A 26,510-nucleotide genomic window follows, 5' to 3' on the forward strand; every position below is an offset into this window, starting at 1 on the left:
GAATGGATTGCCATTCCTGTCTCCAAGGGATCTTCCAGACCCAGGGATTGAACTTGGGTCTCCTGCATTGCAGGCAGATTCTTTTCCATCGGAGCCACCGGGGAAGCTGGTAACAGTGCAGCTGTCACTCAAGGGCCACAGCCTCTGGTCAAGGTGGCCCACTCTTAGCGCTGTCCTTGGGAACAAGGGTTTCCTGGGAGGGACCGTCCCCTGGCTGCCTTGCCCTCCTGCACCCCCCCAACTCCCCAAGAGACTGCAGAGGCCTCGCCTCCCTCAGGCTCAGTGTGGTAGGGAGGGGCCACGTTCCGCCATCCTCGTGGCAACCAGTTACCAGGTCTTGTGTCGGTGTGGGTTTTCCTAATTGAGGTTGTGGGATCCTTCTGGTTGTGGCTGAGGTTTTTCTGCCCTGGAAGCCCGATGACGGTGGTGTGGCCATGAGGTGGGGCCGGGAGGTGCTGGAACCTGCCCGCAGGCCACAGGCCGCACATGCCCCGTGCTGCCCCCAATGCCTCCCACCACTTCAACACTGCACTTCCTTTGAAGAACATACTGGAGGTTTTAGGTGCTTGTAGCTGACAGCTGGGGCACCGCAAAACGTTCTGTGGTCAGGATCACTGTGTGTCTTTGCCGCGCCATGTCCGGTCCCACGGAGGGTGGAGCCGGCCCCGAGACCCAGGCTGTGGGAATGTACTTGCTCCCCGTTTGCCCACCATGGTTTTTACCCACCCATCTGGTGGGGTCCCCGTGAACAACGGAAGCCCCAGTTAAGCCCCGAGTTCAGCTCCCAGGTGTGTTAATAGGCCTTAGAAAGGCTTCCAGTCTCGTGTCCCACCCCTCCTTGCCTGAGTCTGGTCTGGGTGCTCCCTGAACTGGCTGCGTCTGCACCAGTGTTTGCCTTTTGAACTGATCCAGGGCTTCATCCTGTATCCCAAGCCCCTCCCTTAGGGCTCTGCACCGGTGGGAAGGGTCAGTGCTCCCAAGCGGTGAAGGTGGGGCAGGGTCAGGCCATGGGCAGCACCTCTGCATGGGAAGAGGCTCTGTGTCCCCTGATTCTGCCCTCCTGCCTCTCTTGCCCACCCCTGGGGTCTTCGTCAAACTGGGAAGGTGCTGGACACACTTGAAGACACCAAGTGTCTTCCTGTCCTGGTAAACCGTGGACGCAACCACCCAGCATGAACGACACAGTTCCCATCACTGGAGATGCTGGGCTAGAGGTGCCTTTCGGGTTGTGTTTTCTTTCAAGTGTTCCCATCAGTGGGTAGGTCTGGGGGCGTGTCCACTCAGTGCCCCTAAATGCTGACATCTCAACCCCAGCACTTTGGGACGGGGGTAACAGAGGAGTTGGGGGTGGTGGGGAAGGGGAGGATAGAGGAGGAGCGCTCTAGACTCAGGGGGTGTCCAGGGAACTTCACAGAAGAGGGTACCCCGAGGCAGAGACCCTGTGACTACTGGCTATTTCTAGAAAGTGAGACCTACAAAAAACAGAACGGGGCCCCTGGCCCTTGTATTTGCAAGCTCCGTCCCCTTTGCCCAATCCACCCGATCAGCTCCCTTCTTACCTGTACCTATGGGATTGTAAAGAAACGCTTCTGATAAAAAAGATTCTGGGGCCCTGACCTGGTTCCACCTTTCCCCGCCCCCTGCTCCCCCCTTCCCCTCCCAGGTGAGGAAATTGAGGTGGGGGGCAGGGAGCAGGGCCCTGTCTTCCTTCCACAGTGGTTGCCAAGGGCATTGGGCTGGAGAAAGTCACCTGCAGGCTGAGATCACCTCAAGTACCTTTGTCTGGAGTCCCTTTAGAAAAGGCTTGAGTCACTCAGTGACCCAGTCCCAAATGGCCCTGTAATTGGTCTCTTGCCTTGTTTGGGGCTGCACGGAAAGACTGAACCAGTGGGCTCCCTCACAGCCCCCCACCAGCCAGGGCTATGGATACCGCTGTGGCAGTGGCGAAGGTCGCGGAGCCCCAGGGGTGGGACAGAAAGGCCGGTGGCAGAGAGGGGCGAGTGGAGGAAGGAGCAGACCCAGGGATCACCTGCCTCCACCCTCCACCAATAAGGAAAACCTGCCTTCTCGGAGGAAAACCAGCCTCCAAGAACACCCAGAGCCTCCCCACAGTGAGACTTTCTGGAAACCAGCCTCCAAGAACACCCAGAGCCTCCCCACAGTGAGACTTTCTGGAAACCAGCCCTGGGGGCCACGCTGCAGAAACAGTCCTGCAAGCTCACCTGGGTAGAAAGGGACGGAACAGACTCTGTAACCCCACCGACGTCACAGGCAGTGTTGTCACAGAGCCTTCCACTTGACCAGCTGGAGCTGCTGAGTCATCAGCCGCTGTGGCTGGGAACACAGAGAGCGAGCCTTCCCACGCGGTCCCAGGGATGCTCGAGACCCTCCCAGACCTTGATCCAAGTGTGCTGAGAGCCACGCCTCTGGTTTTCATGGCTGTCACCCGCTGCCACCCCCCCCACCCCCCCCCACCCCCCCCACCCCCACACCGAGATGTGTATCCTAAACACCTGCTTTGCAACACAATTTGAGTTTCTAACAAATTTGGCCCCTTAGCATGACCTTTCCAAGCCTTAGCATGACCTTTCCAACCTCCTGATCCCCTGATGACTCACAGGCCCTATAGGAGGGGCTCCGAGATGGAAGGAAGAAGAGGCCCTGCAGAGCATCCTGGAGCCCTTTGTGGCCCAGGCCCTCCCCTAACACCCGTGTTCCAGTGCCTTTAGCCAGCGGTGCTCTAAACCTTCTTGGCCAGGAGGCTGGCCATTTCTGTGGTTTTGATTGTGCTGCCTCTGGTCACGCCTGGCACTACCTACCTTGGGAAACACCACTGAGTTTCGGCAAGTCTCATTCAGCCCTTCTGTCTCGCCCCATCCACAGGGGCCAGAACTGATAGGATTGTTTCAGAGTCAAGGCTGGCCTGTGACATGTGGCCTTATTGTTACTGTGGTTCAGTGGCTCAATCATCTCCGACTCTTTGTGACTCCATGGACTGCAGGGAGCCAGGCTTCCCTGTCCTTCACCATCTCCCAGAATTTGCTCAAACATGTGCTCTGCGTGTGGCCTGCCTGGAGGGAAAAGATGTGTTGGCCAGTTGGATCTGTTCTTTGGAAATTCTCTAGGCAAGAATACTGTAGTGGGTAGCCACTCCCTTCTCCAGCGGATCTTCCCCACGCAGGGATCGAACCCGGGTGTCCTGCGTTGCAGGCAGATTCTTTACCATCTGAGTCACCAGGGAAGCCCCCCTTGGGAGTTTGGACTCAGGATTCTGACCAATGGGTAGGCAGGGGGCTTTGGGGGCCTGCCGGTTGCAGCACAATTCTGATACTGACTACCCTGGATGACCAAAAACTCCACAGAGGGAGCACAGTCCCCCCAAGACCACCACCCTCACTTCAGACCCCAGAAGCGAGTTTGAGTGTCCCCAGGCCACACGTACATCTGACTAATTGACTACAAATTTGGAAATTCCCCCAACCCCTCTCAGATTTGATTATTCGCTAGGACAACTCACAGAGCTCAGGAGAGCTCTAGATTTACAATTTTATTAGAGTGAAAGGATACAAATCTGAGCCAGCAAAATGAGGAGATGCGCAAGGCAGGGTCTGTGATGGATACGTCACCCTCCCAGCGGCGATGTGTGAGCACCAACCAGGAAGTTCACCCAAACTGGGTGCCCAGAGTTTTTATTGGGCTTTCATTACTTAGGCATGATTGATTGAATCATTAGTCACGTGGTTGAACTCAGTCTCCAGCCTGAAGTTTGGACACTGTCATTTGACTCAAAGGCCCAACCCTCTAACCCCATGGTTGGTCATTCTGGCATGGCCAGTCTCAGCCTGAGTCATCTCATTAGCGTAAGCTCAGGTGTGGTTCTGGGGGTCCACCATGAATAAAACCCACATCCCCAACACTCCAAAAATTCCCAGGACTGGGAGGTCACCTCCCAGGAGCAAAGGACCAAGTCAGTGTTTTCATTATGGCAAGTTGGGTTCGATGCAAAGAGGTGAGTGAGCCTGGCATGGTCTGCAGAGAGGCAGAGACACCCCAGCCCCAGATTCTCCATGTCTCCGTGGCATTCCTGTTCCTACAAACCCTGCTGCTCTTGACTGCCTCTCCTTGGATTCCTAGAAGCTCCTTATGACCCTGGTGTTAATCCTCATCTTTGGGGGTCAAGTTGAATGAGTCTCTCATCCTGCTCACCTTGGCTAGAACCACACTCACCAACACAGTTTTGCAATCTGAATCGACAAGTCTGTCTTGGAGGAATGTAGTCCGTGGGAAAACCAGCCTCCACTTCCTCAGGGCCCACAAAATGCATTAGGTCCTCTACAGATCCCGGTGTGCCATCTCCGGGGGTGATGCTCTTCTCTATGGAGTCTGTAGAACAATAAAGGTCCAAGGGCCATCAGAATGGGACAGGGCACCCAGGAATTATATGGTGTGTGTGCCGATGATTTGGGTGGGGTTTGAAGGGAGTCCTTCCCGCTCCTTAGGGAGCCAGAGTGGGGCCTGAAATCGTGGGTCCCTGAGGCCATCTCAGTAGCCTGTACCCACCAAGGCCAGTGGTGAGCTTCTCTCCAGTGTCTCCCTCTAGTTTTCTGGAAACTGTTGGGTCCATATCCAGTTTGTCCCCCTACTCCAGCCAGTGGCCAGATAAGTGGCTTTGCGGGCATCCTGTGAGAAGAATGTCTGAGTCAGGCAGGGGACAGGGACCTGGGTTCTTAACAGAGTCAGACCCCAGCATCACTGAATTTGTCCAAACCCCTGTGTTTCTCTTCAGATCGTTTTTAGAAGTAGGCAGAGCAGAAATAATAATCAGAGCAATTTCCAGAAAGCATGGTCCCATCGTACCATTTCCCACGTGATGCTCAAGGACTTGCTCCAACTTGACTCTGCATCAGAATCACCTGGAAGGCTTATTAAAACGGACTGCTGCCCCCGCCCCCCAAGAATTTCTGACTCTGTAAATCTAAGGTGGGGCCCAAGGTTTTGCATTTCTAACGAATTTCCCAATGATGCTGGTGCAACTGGTCCAAGGACCGCACTGGGAACCAATGATTCGAGGGCGGGAAGGCAAGTCCTTTGCAACACATGCAGAGAGTCTTGCTCAGCTTCTACCCAAGGAACCTTTCTCTGACTGATTGCTCATTTGTTACTAGGGAGAAAGAGAACAGTACACCAGGAGTCAGGATGCCTGGCTCTTGGTTTATCTATTGTTTAAGATGACTGTGTCAGGTCTTAGTTGCACAACACGGGATCTCCATCACGTCATGCAGGATCTTTCCTTGCAGCATTCAGACTCTCTAGTTGTGGCTCGAGGTCAAGTTGTTCCTTGGCACATGGGATTTTAGTTCCCCGACCAGGGATTGAACCCATGTCCCCTACATTACAGGTGGATGGATTCTTTACCACTGGACCACTGGGGAAGTCCCTGGGTCCTGGTTCAGATGTAACACAAACTGAGTGATTTGAAGCAAAGTTCTTGCCTTTCTGAGTCTCTTTCCTCACTTGTCAAATGGGACCATTAAGAGGACCTACCTTGTGTGGTTGATGAGAGGATTAAATGAGAAGATGTCTAAACAAACAGCTTCCTGACCCTGGGAGTACAGGAAATACATTTCTTTAACTTCCAAATCAGATATACTGTAAGATTAATGAGAAGTTCGAGGTCAATTGTTTTGCAAAGGTCTGTGGCCTCTATCCCTTCCAAAGATAGCACCAAAAGTCCTAGGGCTCCAAAGCATGTATCAGTCACTCAGTCATGTCCCACTCTTTGCGAACCCATGGACTGTAGCCCTCCAGGCTTCTCTGTCCATGGGATTCTTCAGGCAGGAATACTGGAGTGGGTTGCCATTCCCTTCTCCAGGAATCTTCCTAACCCCAGGGATCAAACTCAGGCCTCCCACATTGCAGGCAGATTCTTTACCCTCTGAGCCACAAAGTGAAGTGAAGTGAGTCGCTCAGGCTCACACAGGGATCAAACTCAGGTCTCCCACATTGCAGGCAGATGCTTTATCATCTGAGCTACCAGGGAAGCCCCTAAGGCTCCAAGGAGTCCCCAAAATAAGACCTCAGACCACTGGGGTCACTGCTGTTGCCTGTTTTGTCAGTGTCCTTTGGGGCAGGAGTCTCTGCATCAGCTCCCCTGTGTCAGGCTGCCCCCGGGTCCCTCGCTGCTCATAGTCCCTCATCCCTGGGATCCTGTGGGGACCGTGTCTTCCTGGAGTGCAGTCTTCCCCCTGCTGCCCCTCCCAGACACTCTCCCCCACATTCTCATTTCAGTCCTCAGCCTTCAAAGTGCACAAACACCTCCCTGGAAAACAGTAGATGCCACAAGAATAACAGCCAATTTCTTCCCCCACAATGACAGTTTTCTCATGGCAGCTTTTTGGCGTGATCCTTTCATTCTTCCCTGGGGGTGTCCTCAGGAGCGAAAGAAATGCCAATTAGTTTCTCAGTAGCTCAGCCTGTTCTGAGCGCTGAGCTCTTTATTACTCTGCTTTCTTCCCAAGTCCTGCGTTCCATCCCCGCTGGGGCTTGCCCGCCTGCTGGCCGCTCTCCCCGCTTCCCCTGCGCTGCCACCTGCTTATCACGCTTCTCTCAGCCCATCTGGGCTGCACCTGCATAAGGCCACTGCTGGCGGCCAAGGGGGCACCCTGGAGGCTGGAGAGAGCCGTGATATGCTAAGCCACTTCCTCCCTGGAAGGCTGCTCCTGGGGAACACTGCGTCTTCCTGCCACCCACCTTTCCCCAGGTTGCGCTTGGGCTCGTGTCCACTCGGGGGAGAGACCCACCGCCCTGGTCCCTTGGTGCCTTCCCCAGAACTGTGAGCAGTGGAGTTCAGCCCATGTCCCCAAGCCCGATGTCTTGGTCTCTTCTCACTTCTGGTGGGAGACCTCTGGGCTGACTACCAGCCTGTGTTGCTGGCATCCCCTCCTTGGAGGGAGCCCCCTTCTTCCATGAGGCCCCCCCATCTGCCTGACCGCACCCCCAGCAGCCTTGCTCAGCTCTGGTCTTTGAAGCCTGGGATGAGCTGGAGTTCCACGTAGTGGGGCACTCTGTTCTCTTAGCCACCTCACTTTCAGCACATGGAAGGTAAACCATGAGCAACAGTGGGCTGCTGGGTGAAGAAAAGAAAGCCGAGGGATGCTCGAGACAGGAAGTGGCTGAATCAGCGTGGGTTGGAGAGGATACGTGCTTCTGTTTGCACATGTGGTTTGTTTATTGGCCCCCTCCCTCTCCCTGAGCCTGAGGTTTCTCATCTGTGAAATGGGGCTAGTTCTAAATGAAGAGCACAACACGCAGCACCTAGCTCAGTGCTAAGCCCAGAGGGCAATCCCTGCAAATACTCATTTACCCTGTCAGCATAACATAACAAAAGCTTGCAGTTGTGTTAACTGTCCAACCCTCTGGAAGGATATGAAGCAAGAATCTGGGCTGAGCTGGGAGAGGGTTGTAGGCCAGACGAGGGATCTGCCTTTCAAGAGCAGCCTTGGAGGCGGGATTACAAGGGGGCCTTGAAGAAGGAGCAGGGCTTCAGTAGGCAGAGGCATTAGTTCTAGAAGTCAGAAGTCTAACCTGGGTCTCAGTGGTTAAAAACTAGGGAGTTGGCAGGACTCTTTACATTTCTGGGGCCTCTAAGAGAGAATCTGTTCTTGCCTTGTCCAGTTTCTAGAAGCCGCCTGCATCCCTTGACTTGTGGCCCCTTCCTTCTTCAAAGCCAGCAGTAGCTGATCTTGTCTTTCTCACATCACATCACTCTGAGCTGACTCTTCTGCCTCTGGTTACATCAGGTCCACCCGGATCATCCAGAATAACATCCCTGTTACTATCCTTAATTCCGTCTGTAATCGTAATTCCCTTTGCCACGTAACCTAACGTATTCACAGGTACCGGCGATTAAGGGTTACTTTGGTTTTGCCTACGTAGTCCCTGCCCCGTTCTGGGGGCTGAGGCGGTGAGGAGGATGAAGGAATCCCCCAGGAGGCTGTGGTACCCACCCGCTCTTCATCACTCCAGCCTCCGTGTTACATCCTCCAGGTGGCCTTGACTGACTTTTCCCCTCTCCCCACCTCCACCGCTGCCCCGTTACTAGGGAGTCTCTCCCAAACTCTGCACTTCTCCTGAGTGTTGGTCATAAGGGTCATAAATAAAGCAGCATCCCTCCATTTGGTATTATCTGGGCTTAGCACTGAGCTAGGTGCTACGTGTTGTGCTCTTCATTTAGAACTAGCCCCATTTCACAGATGAGAAACCTCAGGCTCAGGGAGAGGGAGGGGGCCAATAAACAAACCACATGTGCAAACAGAAGCACATATCCTCTCCAACCCACGCTGATTCAGCCACTTCCTGTCTTGAGCATCCCTCGGCTTTCTTTTCTTCACCCAGCAGCCCACTGTTGCTCATGGTTTACCTTCCATGTGCTGAAAGTGAGGTGGCTAAGAGGACAGAGTGCCCCACTACATGGAACTCCAGCTCATCCCAGGCTTCAAAGACCAGAGCTGAGCAAGGCTGGTGGGGGTGCGGTCAGGCAGGTGGGGGGGGCCTCGTGGAGGAAGGGGGCTCCCTCCAAGGAGGGGATGGGGCCAATAAACAAACCACATGTGCAAACAGAAGCACGTATCTTCTCCAACCCATGCTGATGCCACTGACACTTTGGCTGATGACACTTTGAGCACCTTGTTCTCTGTTGTAAGGGGGCCGTCCTGCGCCTTGTGTGATGTTTAACTCTGGCTCTGGCCCCTACCTGACAGATGCTGGCAGCACTCTCATCCGGATGTGACAACCCCAAATATCTCTAGACACTGCCAGATGTCCCCTGGAGGACAAATTGCCCAGGGGTTGAGAACCACTGCTGTCAAGGCTTTAATGTCTTCCTTACTAGATTGGGCACCACAAGAAGGAAGCCCCTTCAGTCTTTCCCATTCCTGTGTCCCCAGCATCTGCATACTGCTTGGCATTTAGTTAACGCTCAACATATTGGTTGAATGAATTAATGAGTTTGTGTTAATTTTCTTTGTGTTAACTTTCTTAATGGAGAAGTTAGTCTATAAAAATATGTGTGTGTGTGAGTATAAAATAGACTTCTGTTTCCATAAACTGGCTACCTAAGAATCACTTGGGGGTGATTGTTTAAGTAGCCTCATTCCTGGTTCCACTCACAGAGTTGGGGTTCAAGCTGATGAGGTACAGCCTGTGAGTCCGTATGGCCAAGAGTTCTTCACCAATTCCTCAAAAAGGCAAACATAGAATGACCACATGATCCAGCGGATTTGCTCCTAGGCATATGCCTGAAGGAACTGAAAGCAGGGACTCAGATATTCAGAGCCGCCGTATCCACAGTAGCCAGAAGGTGGACACCACCCAAGCGTCCACCAACAGACAAATGGATAAACAAAAGGTGGTGTGCACACACACAACAGAGGATTATTCCACCGTGCAGTGGAGTGGAATCTGACACACACTGCAACATGGATGAGCCTGGAAGGCATCCTGCCAAGTGGAATCAGCCAGTCACGGAAGACCACGTGTTGCGTGCTGTCACTCATGAGGTCCCCGGAGCAGTCAAACCAGAGAGGCAGAAAGTAGAACGGAGGTTACCAGGGTGGAGGGGCGGGGAGCTGGTGTTGGATGGGCACCGAGTTTCTGCTAGGGATGATGAAGGATTTCTGGAGCTGGATGGTGGCGATGGTTACATGACACTGTGAATGTACTTAGTGCCGCGGAATTGTATACCTACAAATGGTTAACATGGTATATTTTCTGTTACTTATATTTTACCACACACACAAAAAGTGCTTCATACCAGCCAGATCTGGGAATGAAGAGTGTGGAATGAATGGCGGGGGTTAGAGGGGGGTGGTGGGTACTAGATGAGCTCTAACCGTTCCTTTAGGTCTTGGAGCCAGAGCTGATGAGGATGGGAGCAGACTTGGCTAATTTCTCCAGGGGGCAGCCCTCCCCTGGGGGATACACATAACTAAGCTCTAAGGGGCCAGGCTGGCTACCCAATGGAGGCTACGTGTCGTGTCCGTGGGGTCAGCTGTGCCCAGCTCTGTCTGAGCCTTGCCATGTGTCTGGTTACAGGAGAGAAGTCCCGAATCTGGGTTTATATGCAAAACCTCAGTGTTTAAATCTTGACACCTGGTTCAGTGAACAGGTGTGGGGTGGCGTGTTTCCTCGGAGGCCTGGGTCTCCACTGAAGAGCTCCAAGTTCTGCTTGCTCTTACCGGATGTCCTGTCACTTCTGAGGTCCAGGGGTCAGCTTTCTCTGTGATCCCTGGGAGTTCCCCTGGCTCACAGAGCTCCTGAAAGGGAGCTTTATAGACAGAAGGGTGTGTATGAGTGCCTGGGGTCTAGATTCTGCTCAGGCTGGGGTCTGGTCTCTGCCATTTGTGAGCTGTGTCATGTAGGAGACTTGCCTCTTTCTTCCCTGTTGCTTCAGTTTCCTTGTCTTTCAAGTGGGATAGTAATAGCTCTGCCTGGGAGAGTTAGAGTGGGGACTCAGGGAAGGCCAGCTGAAGGGCTCCAACATGTATGTAGGCGGTGATGTGTGTCAGCTCCGGTGGGAGCACCGAGCATGCGTGAAGCAGTGCAGGCCATCAGCTGGGAAATTACACAACCTGGAAATTACACAACGCATCTGTGATGTACCTGGTGATCTGCTCCTCCAGGAGTCATTCTGGGGATTAAATAAGATAATGTCCAAATGGTGCCTGGCCACAGCATGTGCCCCATACACATTCATTTTGTTCCTTGGAGTCCAATGCTTTTGATCTTTGTGAAGACTTGAGCAGAGGGAGCTGGAGCTGCTTGCCCAGGGCTGGAGGCAGAACGAGCAGAGAGCCAGGAAATGGACTGTGTCCTGCCCCTCTGTCTTTGGCTCCCTCTCCTCCTTCCCAGCTCTGAGGATGGTCCTGGTTCTGGCCTCAGAAGCCCACACACTGGCTGTTCCAGAAGGTGGCCTCAGCTTTCTAGGGCAATTGGATAACTTGGGAATCTCCATTTATTGATACTGACTCTTTTGAGATCACGTGGACTGTAGCCTACCAGGCTCCTCTGTCCGTGGAATTTTCTAGGCAAGAATACTGGAGTGGGTTGCCATTTCCTCCTCCAGGGGATCTTCCCGACCCAGGGATCGAACCTGCAGCTCCTGCATTACAGGCGGCTTCTTTACCATTTGAGCCACCAGGGAAGCGGCTACATTTATTGAGATCAGCTCCATGCCAGCCCCAGAACACACACTTTGCTGGGGGTGGGCCCAGAGCCCAGCTCCTTTGGGATACCCTGGGTTGGCTGGCTGGAGAAAGGGCCCTTGCCCCGCCAGACTGGGGGGACATCACACCCACCCAGCTTAGAGAGCAGCCCAAGGTGCCAAGGGCCTGCCCAAGATCCCATGTTTCTGTAACCAGGCCCCAAACCCCACAGGTACTTGGGGTGTTGATCCCATGAAGGAGGATAAAAGGACCTTAAAATCTTGAGAGGGGCCTAAAGGGCTATGTGACCTTTAATGAGTCACTGACCAGTGGTATTTAAGGACTACTCTGGCGACAGGGGTCAGACCAATGCATGTCAGGTTCTTGTGGGGTCCTGAGCATGTGATGGCACAGAGGTGCCTCCAGGCCCCATTTCCAAGCGGTGGTGGGCTCAGGGACATGCAGGCCGGAGTCAGCAGCCCCTTGTGTACACACCTGAGTGTTCTGATGTCTGTCCACTGTGCGGGGATAAGAAGTGGTGGGGACGACAGGGACACCCGTGGGTGCACCTTACAGCTACATGTATTCATTCTCTGTGCTTGTTACATGTGTGTTCACTGTGTTTGTATGTTTGTCACGTGTGCATATTCATCACATGTGTGTCCCTAGCATGTGTTCATTATAGTGCACGCTGGGCAGCATACGGGGTGGGGTCGCAGCTGACGTGGTCCACCAGGAGTCCTTCCAGCCTCGAGACCCTGGGGATCATGAGGTGGGAGAAGGGGGTACTCAAGGCGAGGGAGAGTTGACATCCTTGTCCTCAGCACCTGGCCTCCAGCTGGGGATGGGGACTGTCCACAGGAAACAAGAGAACAAAAAGAGGTGGTGGTGGTGGGGGGGCGCATTTGTGAATCCATCTCACCCATTTGTGAGTCCATTTCACCAGGCTTTCCTGAGCCAGTTGGCCAGGTTCTGCCATAGAAAGGTTGAGGTCTAGTCTGGGGCTGATGCCAGGTCCCTAGTGGGGTTGCATAGCTACGGTTAATATATCAGCGAAGAACGGGCACCCAGTGTGGGTGCAGAAGTGGGTGATGGGAGAGGCTGTGCTGGGTTGGGGAGCCCAGACCTGTGTGAGCCTGAAGGAAGGACGCATAGGCTTGATGCTGGCTGGGGAGGGGCTTGTCCCAGTCTCCCAGCTAGGAAGCTGCACCCAGGCTCACTGAGATGGGATGTGGGCTATGGCACCTCAGGCAACACCAGCATCAGCTCCCTGTCTTTCTCTCCCATCTCTGCAGGAGGCGGAGGAAAGCGCAAAGGGAAAAGCAAGAAGTGGAAGGAAATCCTGAAGTTCCCTCACATTAACCAGTGTGAAGACCTCCGAAGGACCATAGGTAAGCCATTCTGCTCCAGGGGGCGCAGGGAGGAGCTGGGAGGGGAGCGAGGAGCCCAGTCTCTGTGGAGTCATCTGTCCAGCGAGTCAAAATAGACAGTGCTGTAAAGGGTGCCAGGTAGGAGCTCCAAGCTGATGCCTTTGCCAGTTGGCATAAAGATACAGCCAATTCATTCAAAATTCATGGAGCATTTGATGCGTGCTGGGTGGGATCAACCCCCAATTACCCTCTGAGGCTGTTAATTTGCCTCCCTTACTTTGTGTGCGTGCGTATGTGCGTGCTAAGTTGCTTTGGTCATGTCCGACTCTTTGCAAACCTATGGACTGTAGCCTGCCAGGCTCGTTTGTCCTCCTAAAGATGAGGAAGAGGAAGGCTGGCTGGGACCTCGAGCTGTGGGGAGTGATGATGTGCCAGTGAGCTCCTGGCTTTCCTTTTTGCCTCCTTTATATCCCAGGGACCAGGTCCTGGAGACACTCACCACCCAGAAATGCCAATGGGTACGAACAAAGAAGACTCCTCCCATCCAAAAAAAAAAAAAAATCGTGTTATCTCTGGGCAACGGCCAGGGACGCCTCACTCTCTACCTTCCTTCTCGTTTACCCTTGAGCCAGATTCAGGGACCTAGCGTTCCCTCACTCTCCATGTCTCTCCTCTCTGATCCTGACACTTGGAGGTGAGCAAGCTCTACTGAGGTTCATTCCCTGCCCCCTGACTCTCAGTCCCCCCAAGTCTAACCCTGCTCCCTAGGAGGCCTCAGGCCATTGCCCCGGTGCCACCAAGGCCCCTCACCTTCCACTTGGCCTGGCCCCACCCTCTTCACTTCCGGTTTGGGGGACCCAGGAGCCTAGGATTTACCCCTGAGCTTTGCTCCGCCCGTGGACCCCACCCCACGGGCCCCACCCCATGGGCCCCAGCCCCATCTGTCTGTCTAAGTCCATAAACCAGCCTCTTGGCACAGTCCAGTCCCCTGGGAGGGTGTGAGAAACGTGTGCGCTGGCGTGTGAAAATGAATTCTTCTGTTCTCCTTGAGGGCATTGAAAAGGCTCTGTGTGTGAGGGCAGTGTGAAGAGAGGCCGGGAAAACAGGAAGGCCGCCATAAACCAGCCGAGGGACTGCTGCTCGCGGGGACGGGCCCCAGGGCTTGGGCCTTCCTGCGTGTTTGCAGTCCGTCGCCCTGGTGTTTGCCCAGCCTCTGCTGGGGTCCTGCTGGAAGGCTTTCCTAAATAAAAATCTCATTTCTGTTCTAGACCAATACACAAACCAAACAGTGGCAAATGCTGCATTTATTTTTCTTGCGCACACATGAGCTCATTTTCTGAAGCTTTGGAGAGGATGTCCTGGGACAGGCTTTGGGCCAGGGTGACGTGGCCCTTGTGGGCCTGGAAGGCTGCGTGGGAAGGCTCTTCATTAGAGGGGAGGGCGGAGCCCTCTAGGATCCCCTGGACAACAACTGCAGGCCATCTCCCCCAGCAGAAACCCCAGGGTGATTTTAAGAAATGAAGACGGCACCCAGTGGACCCCCTGCTGAAACCACAGCAGCCTCTCCTCCTACCTGGAATGAAACACAAACTTCTCACCGTGCTTTATGAGCACTTTGGCCATTGTATGAAGCCTTGGGATCCCTTCTCAGAATAATGCTTTTATATATACAGAAAATAAAGTACATGGTGTTGCAAAGGAAACCAGTTCTTTTCAGATAATTAGACACTTTAAAATATTATGATCTTGAAGTATATGAGCTTTTTTGTCCTTCAGTCATGTCTGACTCTTTGAGGTCCCATGGCCTGTAGTCTGCCAGGCTCCTCTGTCCATGGAATTTTCCAGGCAGAACTACTGGAGCAGGTTGCCATTGCCTACTCCAGGGGATCTTCCCAAGCCATGCATCAAACCTGCATCTCTTGTGTCTCCTGCTTGGCAGGTGGATTCTTTTACCACTGCACCACCTGGGAAACTGTAATAACGCTCAGCAACTGGTCTAACCAAGGCTCAGCAACTGTTCTAATAGCTACTGTAATTCTGAATTAGTGAGGAGCATAAGTAATATTTCCAGATACCTGCAATGATGGTGATATGAATGGGTGTGAGATTTCTGTTGTTGATCATTCCCAGGCACTGCTAACGTTACTGTGGGTTGTTTGTTGACATTCATGACTCAAAGAAATGCTCATTTCCAGTTAGAGGCTGATGAAAAGAGAGACGATGTTTTTCTCCATCCAAGTTCAGTGAGTGAGTGAAGTCGCTCAGTTGTGTCCGATTCTTTGTGACCCCGTGGACTGTAGCGTACCAGGCTCTTCCATCCATGGGATTTTTCCAGGCAAGAACACTGTTGTGGGTTGCCATTTCCTTCTCCAGGAGGTCTTCTTGACCCAGGGATTGAACCCAGGTCTCCCTCATTGTAGGCAGATGCTTTACCGTCTGAGTCACCAGGGAAGTCAAGGTTCAGGGACCTCTTGAGTCCCATCCATCGGCCTCTTGGCAATGCCCTTGCTATGCTGCCCTGTATGAGTCTGCCCTCACCCTGGTCTCAGTCACTCCCTCCTCCTCTAGTGACTTTGCTGTGCTGGTCGCTTTTTCCTTGACTACCCCAAGCTTGTCTCTAGCCTAGAGCCTCTGCTGGTCCCTCTGCCTGGAATGCTCTTCCCCCACATTCAGGGGACCTTTAGGTCTCAGTTCAGATAGCACCTCCATAGAAAAGCCTTCCTCGCACTTCCCTAAAAGTAAACTCATATCTTTCCCTGGTGGCCCAGACAGTAAAGCGTCTGCCTGCAATGCGGGAGACCCTGGTTCGATCCCTGGGTCGGGAACATCCCCTGGAGAAGGAAATGGCAACCCACTCCAGTATTCTTGCCTGGAGAATCTTATGGACAGAGGAGCCTGGTAGGTTATAGTCCATGGGGTCGCAAAGAGTAGGACCTGGTGGTCCAGTAGCTAAGACCGTGCTCGCATTGTAGGGGGAGCAGGTTCCATCCCCGGTCAGGGAACTAGATCCCACATGCTGCAACCAGAGATCCTGCATGCTGCGGTGAAGGTGGAAGATTCTGCTTGCCACAGCTGAGACCCGGTACCGCCAAACAAATAAATATTTTTTTAAAAAAGAAAAGAAAAGCCTTTCCAACTAACCTTCAGAGAGGAACTGTATTCTCCCTTTAATTGCTATCTTTCACATAGTACCGTCTATCAATGCTCTTGGCCCACGACCCCAGCTGCAGTCATCTTGTGTTTAGTTGTGGACCTGTGGGTTTTCTCTCTCCCTCACTGGACTGGGTGTCCCATGACCACAGTGACTGTGGGGGTCACCACTAGGACAGTGCCTGGCACACTGTAGGGGCTCATTAAATACTGGGAGAGTCAATGAAGTGAAGTATTGAAAATTAGGGCTCTGTTTAGAAAATCTGTGACATGAGCGTGGCATTCCCAAATTTAACATAGCCCATGGTTTAAAACGAAAAGTCATGAAAGTTCAGGCTTATAAGGTACCTTAGAAAGCATCTGCTTTAACACTCGCTTCCCCTACTCCCTACCAGATAGATGAACAAGTCAGAGGGGCAGGTGACCTGGTGACTCCTGGCCCAGGCCAGTTTCCCCTGAGGCTGCAATTAGAATAATTCTTACAGTGATGTTAGACTTTTACAGAATTCTCAACTCAAAGAACTGGACAGCATCTTGTCCAATCACCCTTTTCAGACCTGAGTCTGAATTTCAAAGTCTGTTAGCCTCCAATAGGAGAAGTGACCTGCTCTGGACTGGACAGTCCAGGCCCTTGGTCCTCAGCTGCAACTCTCCACTCACCAGCATTATATTGACTCACAAACATTTTTTGACATCGGCCCCCAGCCAGTACCCAAAGCAGAGAGACTGCTTAGGCACTCAGAAAAAGAGACATTTCTGTCTCTTTTTTTCTCTCGTCTTCTAAGTGTGGGTTGCATGTTCATCTGATTACTAAGTTTATTGAGCCCTCATGGTATGCTATGCACTTGGGAAATAGGCCTGATTCCTGACCCCCCACCCCTGCTGCCACCCCCAAGCTCATTCATGGCTGAACCCAGGAGGCTGGCGGAAATAGGTGAGAGCAAACAGAAAGTTTCATGTTGGAGGGACAGGTTGCTGAGCTGGAGAACTGTACCGCAGGTCTTCCACCCATCAAGAACTTCTCTGGAGGAAATGACATCACTCTGAGCCTCTCAGGGCATCGCTTTGTGTGAGCTCTCGAGGGACATGTACCACACTCTCCATCTTGGGTCTCCATTGCTGGTACTGGGAGTAGGTGGATGGATGGATGGATAAAGTGATTGAATGAGTGCTGCCCTCCTTCCCAGCCTGGAAACTATAGCTAACTGTGAATGGCAGCAATGAGTATTAAGACAGAGATTCCTTGCCACATGTATCTACTTCCAGTTGAGCCCCAGACATCAGTAACCAATTTTAGACAGTCCTGGCAGAGAGCAGACAGATCATGAGAAGAGGAAGTGTTCTCTAATATCTGCTTGATGAAACATCGAATAATGGCATTCGTTAGTAAGCTAATTGTAAGATAATTAGAGAGTGCCCAAATCAAAGTAGTTCTCAGAATATCCAGAACTTGGAAGGCAGGAACATCATTGTGAAGATAAAAGATTGTTGAGGTCTGCAAATATTTCTCAGTGACGCAGAAAGTTCTTTTGGGCCTAAAGTGTGGCATTTTTATTTATTTAGCTCAGGCTCATTGCATACTTTATTCTTTCATTAAAAAAGGAAAAAAAAGAGTATGAGGGGGCTTGAGTGAAAGAGTTGATTATTCCGCTATTTGGCAATATTTCTGCAGGAACTGTCCAAAAGCTATATAATAAATCAAGCCCCCTCCCCACCTCCTGACGGGGTGACGTTTACGAGGAGACTTTTCACAGAAAGTAGATGCTGCCGTGCCCAGCACCCTCACGGACGGACGGGACAGGAGAGATTTCATTTGCCATGTGGGAGAGAACCACTTGCCAAGTCTTAACTCTTTCTAGGAGCAGCGACTCTAGGCTGTGGGGGATTTCTAGAAGAAACTGCAGACTTTAAACTTTAAAGAAGAAAAACCACGGGGCTTCCCAGGCGATCCAGTGGTTAAGCTTCCGCTTTTCAATGCAGGGGGTGCTGGTTCAATTCCTGCAATGAGGGAGTAAGGTCCCATATGCCTCAGTGTGCAGCTGAAAAACATTTAAAAATAAAAGAAGAAAACGAAAATAACGTGAAGTCTGCCTTGAACTAGCCTAGTCTTGATTATTCACTCAGTGTTGCCCATGGTCTTTCAACAAAAAATCAGCTCACAGACACGTGTTAAGCCCCTACTACATGCTGGGCATCACTGCAGACCCAGGAGCTGTACCATTGGCCGCAGAACCAGTGTTGTCTTGTGGAAGACCATTGGCATTAAAGTCAAATGGTGGCTCCGTGGCTCCCAGTTATGTGACATAGGGCGAGTTGCTTAGTTTCTCTGGCTTGCAAATTTCTTTGTCTAGAAAATGGGACACGCTAATATCAGCGTGGCAGAATTGTTGGGAGGGCCAGCAGGGTGCCTACTACACACCATCCTTATCACCATTATCATCATGGTGCTGGTGGTGTAGGGTAAAGGTTGAAGGCCCTGGAGGGGAGGCTTTAGAATTTCCCAAAGAAGCCAAATTGGCTACAAATAAGGAGTGGGGCTAGCCACTTCTGTGCAGACATCACGTGGGTCCAGTGCCCAGGAACCCCTGCCTTGGGTCATTTGAACCCTTCCCTTCCTTGAACCCTTGCCTCTAGCCTCTGCTTCCTGGGCCACCCTGCTCCCTGCAGCCCTTGGCCCGCCTTCCTCCCCTGTGGAAGCTGATGGTGTCACACTGTGCCCAGATCCCTGGCCTGGTAGGTTTCTTTCCTAGGACACAAGGATGCTCTGGAAGGTTGCACCGTGGAGCCTTAACAAGGGTTACCTCTGGGAAAGCCATTTCCCGGTGGCTCAGCAGGTAAAGAATCCGCCTGCAATGCAGGAGGCACAGGAGATGCAGGTTTGATCCCCGGGTTGGGATGATCCGTTGGAGGAGGAAATGGCAACCCAATTCATATTCTTGCCTGGAGAAACCCATGGGCTGAGGTCTATGGGGTGGCAAAGGAGTCAGACACGACTGAAGTGACTTAGCACCGGGGAAGGCATAGAGGTCAGAGGGGATGTTAGCTTTATCTGTAAGATGTTTTTTTAAAAATAATATTTTGTATTTTGTGCCTTGAGATTTTGCACTTTTTAAAAAAGGTTTATTTTTAAATTTTTGGCTGTGCTGGATATTCGTTGCCGCTTGGGCCTTTTTTTCTAGCTGTGGCAAGTTGGGGGCTGTTCTCTAGTTTTGGTGGATGAGCTTCTGATTGCAGTGGCTTCTCTTGTTGTGGAGCGTGGGCTGTAGGGTGCTCGGGCTTCAGTAGTTGTGGCTCATGGGCTTAGTTGCATGTGGGATCTTCCCGGATCAGGGATTGAACTGGTGTCTCCCACACTGGGAAGGGCGGATTCTTTACCACTGAACCACCAGGGAGGCCCTATAAGGTGATTTTTTTTATAAAAGAGAAAGAATTGGCAAGTTATTTGTGTGGTCAAAGTTGAATGCTTAAAGATGAGATCTGCTGCCTGCTTCCACAGTGGGGCACTGGGGACAGTATGCCATTTCCCTCTTTGCTGGTAGATTTTGGGTCCACTAATGAGTGTGTGACCTCTGAGAGGATGATAAGAGTCTTGCCGTCTTTGCAGGTCCTGTAGGACTGGCCGAGGGGCTCCTGCTCGGTACTTGTGGTATGCTGGCAGGTGGGAGCCACCTGATAGCCAAAAGCCTTTGCCTGGTGGGGGGAGTCTCAGGACTTTCAGTCCTACAAGGATTTGGACTGGATCATCCCAGTCTGACCTGGGACCCCCGTCCTTGGAGTCTCCAGCCTCCTCCTGGGGTGCTCAGCGCTACATTCTGACCAGGAGGGTCCCCCTCATCCCACCCACGGTGGACTCCTGCCTGCACGTTGTTGGCATCACCTGAGTGGAATGGGTGGCCAGGGTCCTTTCCCAGAGATGAGACAGGGCTGGTCTCTGCTGCAAACAGCCTCCCTTTCTGCTCGTCCCTGCTCACGGGCAACTGGTCCCTTGGCGTTGCCAGGCACACATCAGGGTCTGGAGAGGAGTCTGGGCTCCTGAGACAGGTCTCACCCCACCCAGGGTCTGTGTGACCCAGGCCCCTTCAGGCCTGCCAGGCTGGCATGCAAGTGCTTGATTTCCTTGTCAGGGATACCAAGTCTCTCTGCAGACGTCATTCCTGTCCTTGGGGTGATAAAGGCGCGTCCCGTCTGTCATTCTGCCACTTGCCATGCTCTGATAAGGCTCAGCATCTGCTTGTCCTTGGAGGGCAAGATAAATTTAGATGTGGTGGATTTAGAGCATCAGGTGACCTGTTTGCAGCTGTAGCTCTTAGGAGGGAGAGAGTTGCCTGGCTAGTCCCACAGTTTGCTGGGCATTAGCCTTACCTCTCCACCAAGATCAAGCCAAGGATTTCTCAAAATTGCCAACAACCGTAAGAAGCTAGGAGGAAAGCTTGGAGCAGATGGGCCAGAAGGAAGCAGTACTGCTCAGCACTGGAGTACCAATACCAATACCACTGGAAGGCGAGGGCTGGATCCTCAGTGCCCAGCCTGGCCTTGGGTGCAAGCACAATGCTCAGTGGTCCTAGGTGATGGGTTTCATGTTGGGAGATTCTTAAAACAGAGCTTTGATAGGGATTTTATAGATGATCCGATGTTGTGGTGTCCAAAGGCTACCCTGCAGGGAGCATGAAAGATCTAAATTAGACTTCTGTCTGATCAGGCTTTCTTTTTGCCTTTTACACTTGGGTTTCTGTGTAAGGTTTTATTCCAGAGTTAAAACCAAGTCTGAAACCCATGGTTCTAAACCAAGTCTCCCATTTTCCAGGTAAGTAAACTGAGTCCCAGAGAGACAAGTGACTTGATGAGGTCTCTCTGTGACTCACTGTCTTGGTGGGCTCAGGCTGCCAGAGCAAAATGCCACAGACCAGGGGACTTAAACGACAGAAATTCATTGTCTCACAATTCTGGAAGCTGGAGGCCCAAGATCAAGGTGTCAGCGGTATTGCTTCCTTCTGAGCCCATCTGCTCCAGGCTTTCCTCCTAGCTTCTTATGGTTGTTGGTGATTTTGAGAATTCCTTGGCTTGTAGAAACATCACAACTAACCTCATCTTCATCTTCACATGGCATTCTTGGGTGTGTGTGCGTCTGTGTATATTCAAATTTCCCCTTTTTTTAAGGACATCAGTTATATTGGTGTCATATTGGATTAGGGTTTATCCCAATGACCTTATTTTAACTTGATCACCTCTGTGAAGACCTTATTTTCAAATAAGATCACATTATAAAGGACTAGGGGTGAGGACTCCAACATACCTTCTTTGTTGTTCAGCTGCTAAGTTGTGTCCAACTTTTCGAGATCCCATGGACTGCAACATGCCAGGCTTCCTTGTCCTTCAGTATCTCCTGGAGTTTGCTCAGACTCACGTCCATTGAGTTGGTGACGCCATCCAACCACCTCAGTCCTCTGTCATCCCCTTCTCCTGTCCGCAATCTTTGCCAGCATCAGGGTCTTTACCAATGAGTTGGCTCTTCGCATCAGGTGGCCAAAGTATCGGAGCTTCAGCTTCAGCATCAGACCTTCCAGTGAATATTGAGGGGTTTTTTCCTTTAAGATTGACTGGTTTGACCTCTTGGCACTCTCAAGGGAGTCTTCTACAGCACCACCGTGTCTTCTTTAGGGATCACAATCCAACCCCTAAGAACCCTCCTTCTCACATGGTTTCTGGAGTTCAAGTTCAAGGGACCAGAGGACCCAGAATCCTCCCAAGTCTGAGAGTAGACCTGCCCCTCCTTCCCGACGTGGCTCGGGGTTAACCCCTGTAGGCTGAGGCTCACTGCTTCCCCACAGGCCACAGGAGTGTCTATAGGACGATTGACTGCTTTCCAAACCATGCTGCTTGGTGCTTTTGTGTTCCCTCTTTTTATTTTTGTTGTTATTGCTCAAGTCATTGTAATTGGTAAATTACTTTGCTAAAAAGCATAAGAAAATGCGCATGAAGGACCACACATGAAGGCCACTGGGCTGTAGCCATGCTTAACACTTGCCTGTAATTCCTTCTGGCTTTTCCCCCTGTGTATATACCATGGTTTTGTTTATTAGTCTTTTTCTTAATATAATTTTAAAAATATTTTTCCATGTCATTAAAAACCTCCATAAATGTGACTTATGCTTTTCTATTTGATGCATATATTTTGAGTGTCAGGCATTGAGGATATATCAGTGAACCAAACACAAAATTCTGTTCTCAGGGGCTGTCTGGAGGGGTGATTGTCTACACCAGGGGACTGTGGGGAACTAGCCTACTGCCCAGTCCGCCCCCACCTGTGTGGTTTATTTCCTTATTTATTATTTCCTTTAAGTTATCTTGAAAAGAAGCCCTCTTTCAGTGGCCTCAAATGAATCTGATTTTTTAAAGGCCTCCTATCTATCCCATGGTCTTCCCAGGTGGCTCAGTGGTAAAGAATCTGCCTGCCAATGCAGGAGATGCAGGTTCGATCCCTGGGTTGGGAAGATCCCCTGGAGGAGGAAATGGCGACCACTCCAGTATTCTTGCCTGGGAAATCCCATGGATAGAGAAGCCTGGTGGGCTAGAGTCCATGCGGTTGTAAAGAGTCGGACATGACTAAGCACACACACACACATATATCCCATATATGTATTGTAATTTAGGGTGGTTTTTTTTTTTTTGGCCACCAGGCAGCATTTGGGATCTTAGTTCCCCAATCAGGGATCAAGCCCATGTCCCCAGCATTGGAAGCACAGAGTCTTTTTTTATTTTTTACTTTATTTATTTTTAATTGGAGGATAATTGCTTTGCAATATTGTGTTGGTTTCTGCCGTACAACATGAATCAACCACAGGTATACATATGTCCCTTCCCTCTTGAACCTCCCTCCCGCCTCCCACCCCATCCCAGACGTCTAGGTTGTCACAGAGCACCAGGCTGAGCTCCCTGCACTATACAGCAACTTCCCACTAGCTATCTATTTTACACATGGTAATGTATATATTTCAACGCTACTCTCTCAATTCATCTCACCCTCTCCTTTCCCCACTGTGTCTATAAGTCTGTTCTCTATGTCTGAATCTCTATTTCTGCCCTGTAAATAGGTTCATCAGTACCATTTTTCTATATTCCATATATGTGTATGTGTGTTAATATGTGATATATGTGGAAGCACAGTCTTAACCACTGGACTTCCAGGGAAGCCCCTGGGTTTTTTTTCCCCTCTCATTTTTTGCCATCACAATTAGTGTTCAGGTGACCCTCTTTGTACTTCATTGTGACATCGCAGTCTCTGGTTCAGAGGTGAGAAAGCCCACACTGTCTTTGTGAATGCAGACACATTTAGCTAAACCCGAGTGGACTGCGCTCTGCCCTCTGCCTCCCTCGCTTCCTCTGGAATGTTCCATTTCCAGCTCGCGCTTGCATCCACAGATGCCATTAACGTGAAATGTGCTGCTGATGGACAAAGCCAGTGAGGTTTGATAAACACCTCCACCCCGCTTGCCAGCCCCGATTCCCTGTAGTCACAGGCAAGAGAAGGGTTTTCTGTCTGTTTTAAGGCCTGTTGCTGAAAACAAGGGGAAAACAAGCTGGCTTATGCAGCAGCAGGGACTTCAAAGCAGCCCAAGAGGCCAGCCGACCCGCACAGCCTGAGCGCGACAGAGTTCTCCCCATACAGAGACTCTAGGACAACACTGCTGACGGTCTCTGCCCAGACTATTTACAGAATTTATTTCCTAAGCTCTGTCTTCAGCAGCCCCTTGGCAGCGTCAACCCCAGCGTCTGCCTCAGCACGTTAAACACCCCTTGTTCCGAGTACCCCAGAGCTAGCACCCAAGGGAGAGTGAGAAAAAAATGTGGGTGGAGGGATATGTGGGGCCAGTATAAACTTTCAAATTAAAAAAAAAAGGAACAACAACAAAAAAATGTATCCCCTGAAGAGCTCCTGGGAGCCTGAGCTCCTGCTGACTTCTCCCTGCCGCCCCCCTCCAGCCAGTACCGAGAAGGAAGATGCAAAATCGAGAAACCTGCAAACTCAGCCCAGCCTTTTGTTCGTTCTTCTTTTTTTTGTTTTTTTTTCTGTTTCACAATTGTACTGTCCTTGCATCGTCTTTAAAACTTATTTTTTTAGCTATCTTTTAGTTCTTTTTCTCTTTACAGAAATAAACCCGTTGATGAAATTTCTAAAATGGAGTCTAGAAAGAGGAGAATAAAACTTGCTGATGAGATAATCACTATTGTTTCCGTGTGTGGCCCTTTCACAGGTTGCTCTACTTAGAGAGAGAGAATTGTGCTAGCTGTCTTTTGTTTCCCTGCCCAGAAGTCAGGTACCATTTTGAATGGAAATAAATGGCTTGTAGTGTCTCTTGTGGCCTCGGAGGTAGGAGACCCAGGTTCCTGTGCTACTGCCTTGGTTTTGTGGCCTTTTGAAAGTCACTTAACCCCAATTTGCCCGTCTTTAAAATGGGGATCTGATCATCCTTCCTACCTTACTGGATGATCAGGTGTCCAGTGGAGTTACTGGTAGAAAGTGCTTTATCATGGGCTTTGCAGATTGTTGCTGGTCGTTTTCAACATGGTCATGTGACCCTGGGCTTCCCTGGTAGCTTAGACGGTAAGAAATCTGCCTGAAATGCAGGAGAGATGGGTTGGATCTCTGGGTTGGGAAGATCCCCTGGAGAAGGGGAATGGCTACCCACTCTAGTATTCTTGCCTGGAGAATCCCATATACAGAGAAGCCTGGAGGGCTACCATCCATGGGGGTCGCAAAAAGTCAAACACAGCTGAGCGACTACAGATACTACCAGCATCACTGTCATGCCAGCCCCCTCTGTCTAGTGGGCAGAGATGGACACAGAGGTGATATTGCTCCAGGGCTTCGGCTGAGCCCAGCTTGAGACAGAGTGAGATGCCGAGAATGGCTTCGCCAAAAAATGCCATCATCAGGATTGGGCGTCAGCAACTCCGGGAGTGCCTGGCAGCTGTAGGCACTGTGCTTGTGCCTCAGGCAGGTCAGCTGGGACAAAGCTATTGCGGGACTGACCCATTTCCATCAGTTTGGTCGAGAGACACCAGTGAAGAACATGAAACACCAGGGTTGGAGCCAGGCTCTGTTCCTTACTGACTATGACTTTGGGCAAAATGATGTAACTTCCCTAACCCCCAGTCTCTCTGTCTGCAAAAAGGGGAATAGAAGTTGCGAGGATTGACTGGAGATGCACAGTGGGAGGGCTGTGCCCAGGGCCTGGCTCACAGCGAGTGTCCAGGGGCAGCTGCTTCATCCCCTTCCTCTTCATTATCACTGTTGTCAACAGTCCCGTTCAGGTCAGAGCTCTGTTTCTTAGTTCCCAGGGTGGTGGTTGCCAAGTCCTGCTGGCTTTAAGTTTATCTGTCCATTCATTCGTTCATTCATCTGTTAAATCCTTACTCTATGCCAGGGATCCAGGGAGCTGCCAGGTGGTGGGGAGCTGCTTTCCGGAGTGGCTCCTGGCAGCATGGACTGGGCTGTGTATTTCCTTTATGTAACCTGGATGTAACCCTTTTCTCTCAGCCCTCAAAGTCTCTATTTACTTACTCTTAGCAGACTTAGAAGTTCTCATGGTTACCACCAGAAACCCCCCTCCTTAAAGGCCACTTCATCTATCCCTCTGCCTCCAGGCAAGATGGGCCTCAACCAACACAGATGCATGAGTGAAAACCTGTTAACCCACAAATCCCTGATCAGCTTTCACTCTGGGCAAGGTGCAGCCGAGGGCTCCCGGGGGGGCATGTGAGGCCAGCTCCATCCCTTAAGGAGCCGTCCCTAGTCGGGGAGACAGGGCAGGAAGCACACACAAGATGCCGGGTAATGGCCATGAGAATGTGGGCAGCTGTCACAAGTCAGTCCTCAGTACCAAATGCCTAGAGGTGGCGGGGGGAGAAGCGGGGACAGAGACATCTCTGTGGGACAGGAAGTTCCCAGCTGGAGTCACTGGGAGAAAGGGAAAGCTTCTGGGGTCAGCAGGTTCAGCATCATCAGCATCATCCATCCAGCAAGCGTTTCCTGGGCGCTCACCGTGGCCAGGCATCAGGCTGCTTCCCTTACAGACACGTGCTCACTGAAGCGTTACAAACCCTATGGAACAGGTGTCACTTTTCCCTGCCCCTGTTTCATGGATGAAGATGCAGAGATGCAGAGAGATTAGTAAATTGCTCAAAGTTACAGAGCTCTGGGAGAGGCAGAACTCAGATCAAAACCTGGGCCGGAGTCAAGCCATACTGACTGACTTCCACCACGTTGGCCGTGGTTTCCCCATGGGAGTGGGACAGCTGGGGGACATTTGAGATGCGATGGTGCCCTGCTTCGGTGAGCTTTGTGCAGAGAAGTCATGAGGGATGAGGTCTAAGAGAGACACCACCCGTGCCTCCAAGCTGGAGTGTTAGGTCTTCATCCTGCAGGTAGCAGGGAGCTGTAGCATGCCAACCCCTGCCGCCATTCTCAGTGGGAGCAGAGAGCAGAGAGGGGCTGCGGATGGAGCAGCCTGGCCTTTCTGGGTGATACGACATTCATTCACTTCTCCAAATATTTATTCTTTACCTACTGTGTGCCAGGGAGAAATGAGACGGTGTTTCTCAGGCACCCAGCCCAGGACCTGGAATGTCCCAGGAATGGCCTCCTCTTCTGAGGCCAGGACGCCTTGGCTCAGGTGACCCTGCAGAGTTAGGAGGGGCTGGAGCTTCCTCACCTGCCGCTGCAGGCTGGGCACAGGTTTCTCTTTTCAACGCTGGGTCATGGAATGCCTTTCACATCACCTGTGAGGTC

The 26,510-nt window shown here is 51.5% G+C and overlaps 1 protein-coding gene across 2 annotated transcripts in view; it reads left to right on the plus strand.

Annotated features, from left to right (window-relative positions):
* Window positions 1-26,510, plus strand: part of GRK5 (G protein-coupled receptor kinase 5) — a 232,187-nt gene that overhangs the window by 93,773 nt on the left and 111,904 nt on the right. For both annotated transcript variants that reach the window (XM_068961250.1, XM_068961251.1), the window contains exon 2: window positions 12,497-12,592. In XM_068961250.1, coding sequence (XP_068817351.1) covers window positions 12,497-12,592 — 96 coding nt within the window. The remainder of the gene's footprint in view (window positions 1-12,496; window positions 12,593-26,510) is intronic.

Source organism: Capricornis sumatraensis, chromosome 23, assembly GCF_032405125.1.
Source record: "Capricornis sumatraensis isolate serow.1 chromosome 23, serow.2, whole genome shotgun sequence".
Lineage (NCBI taxonomy): Eukaryota > Metazoa > Chordata > Mammalia > Artiodactyla > Bovidae > Capricornis > Capricornis sumatraensis.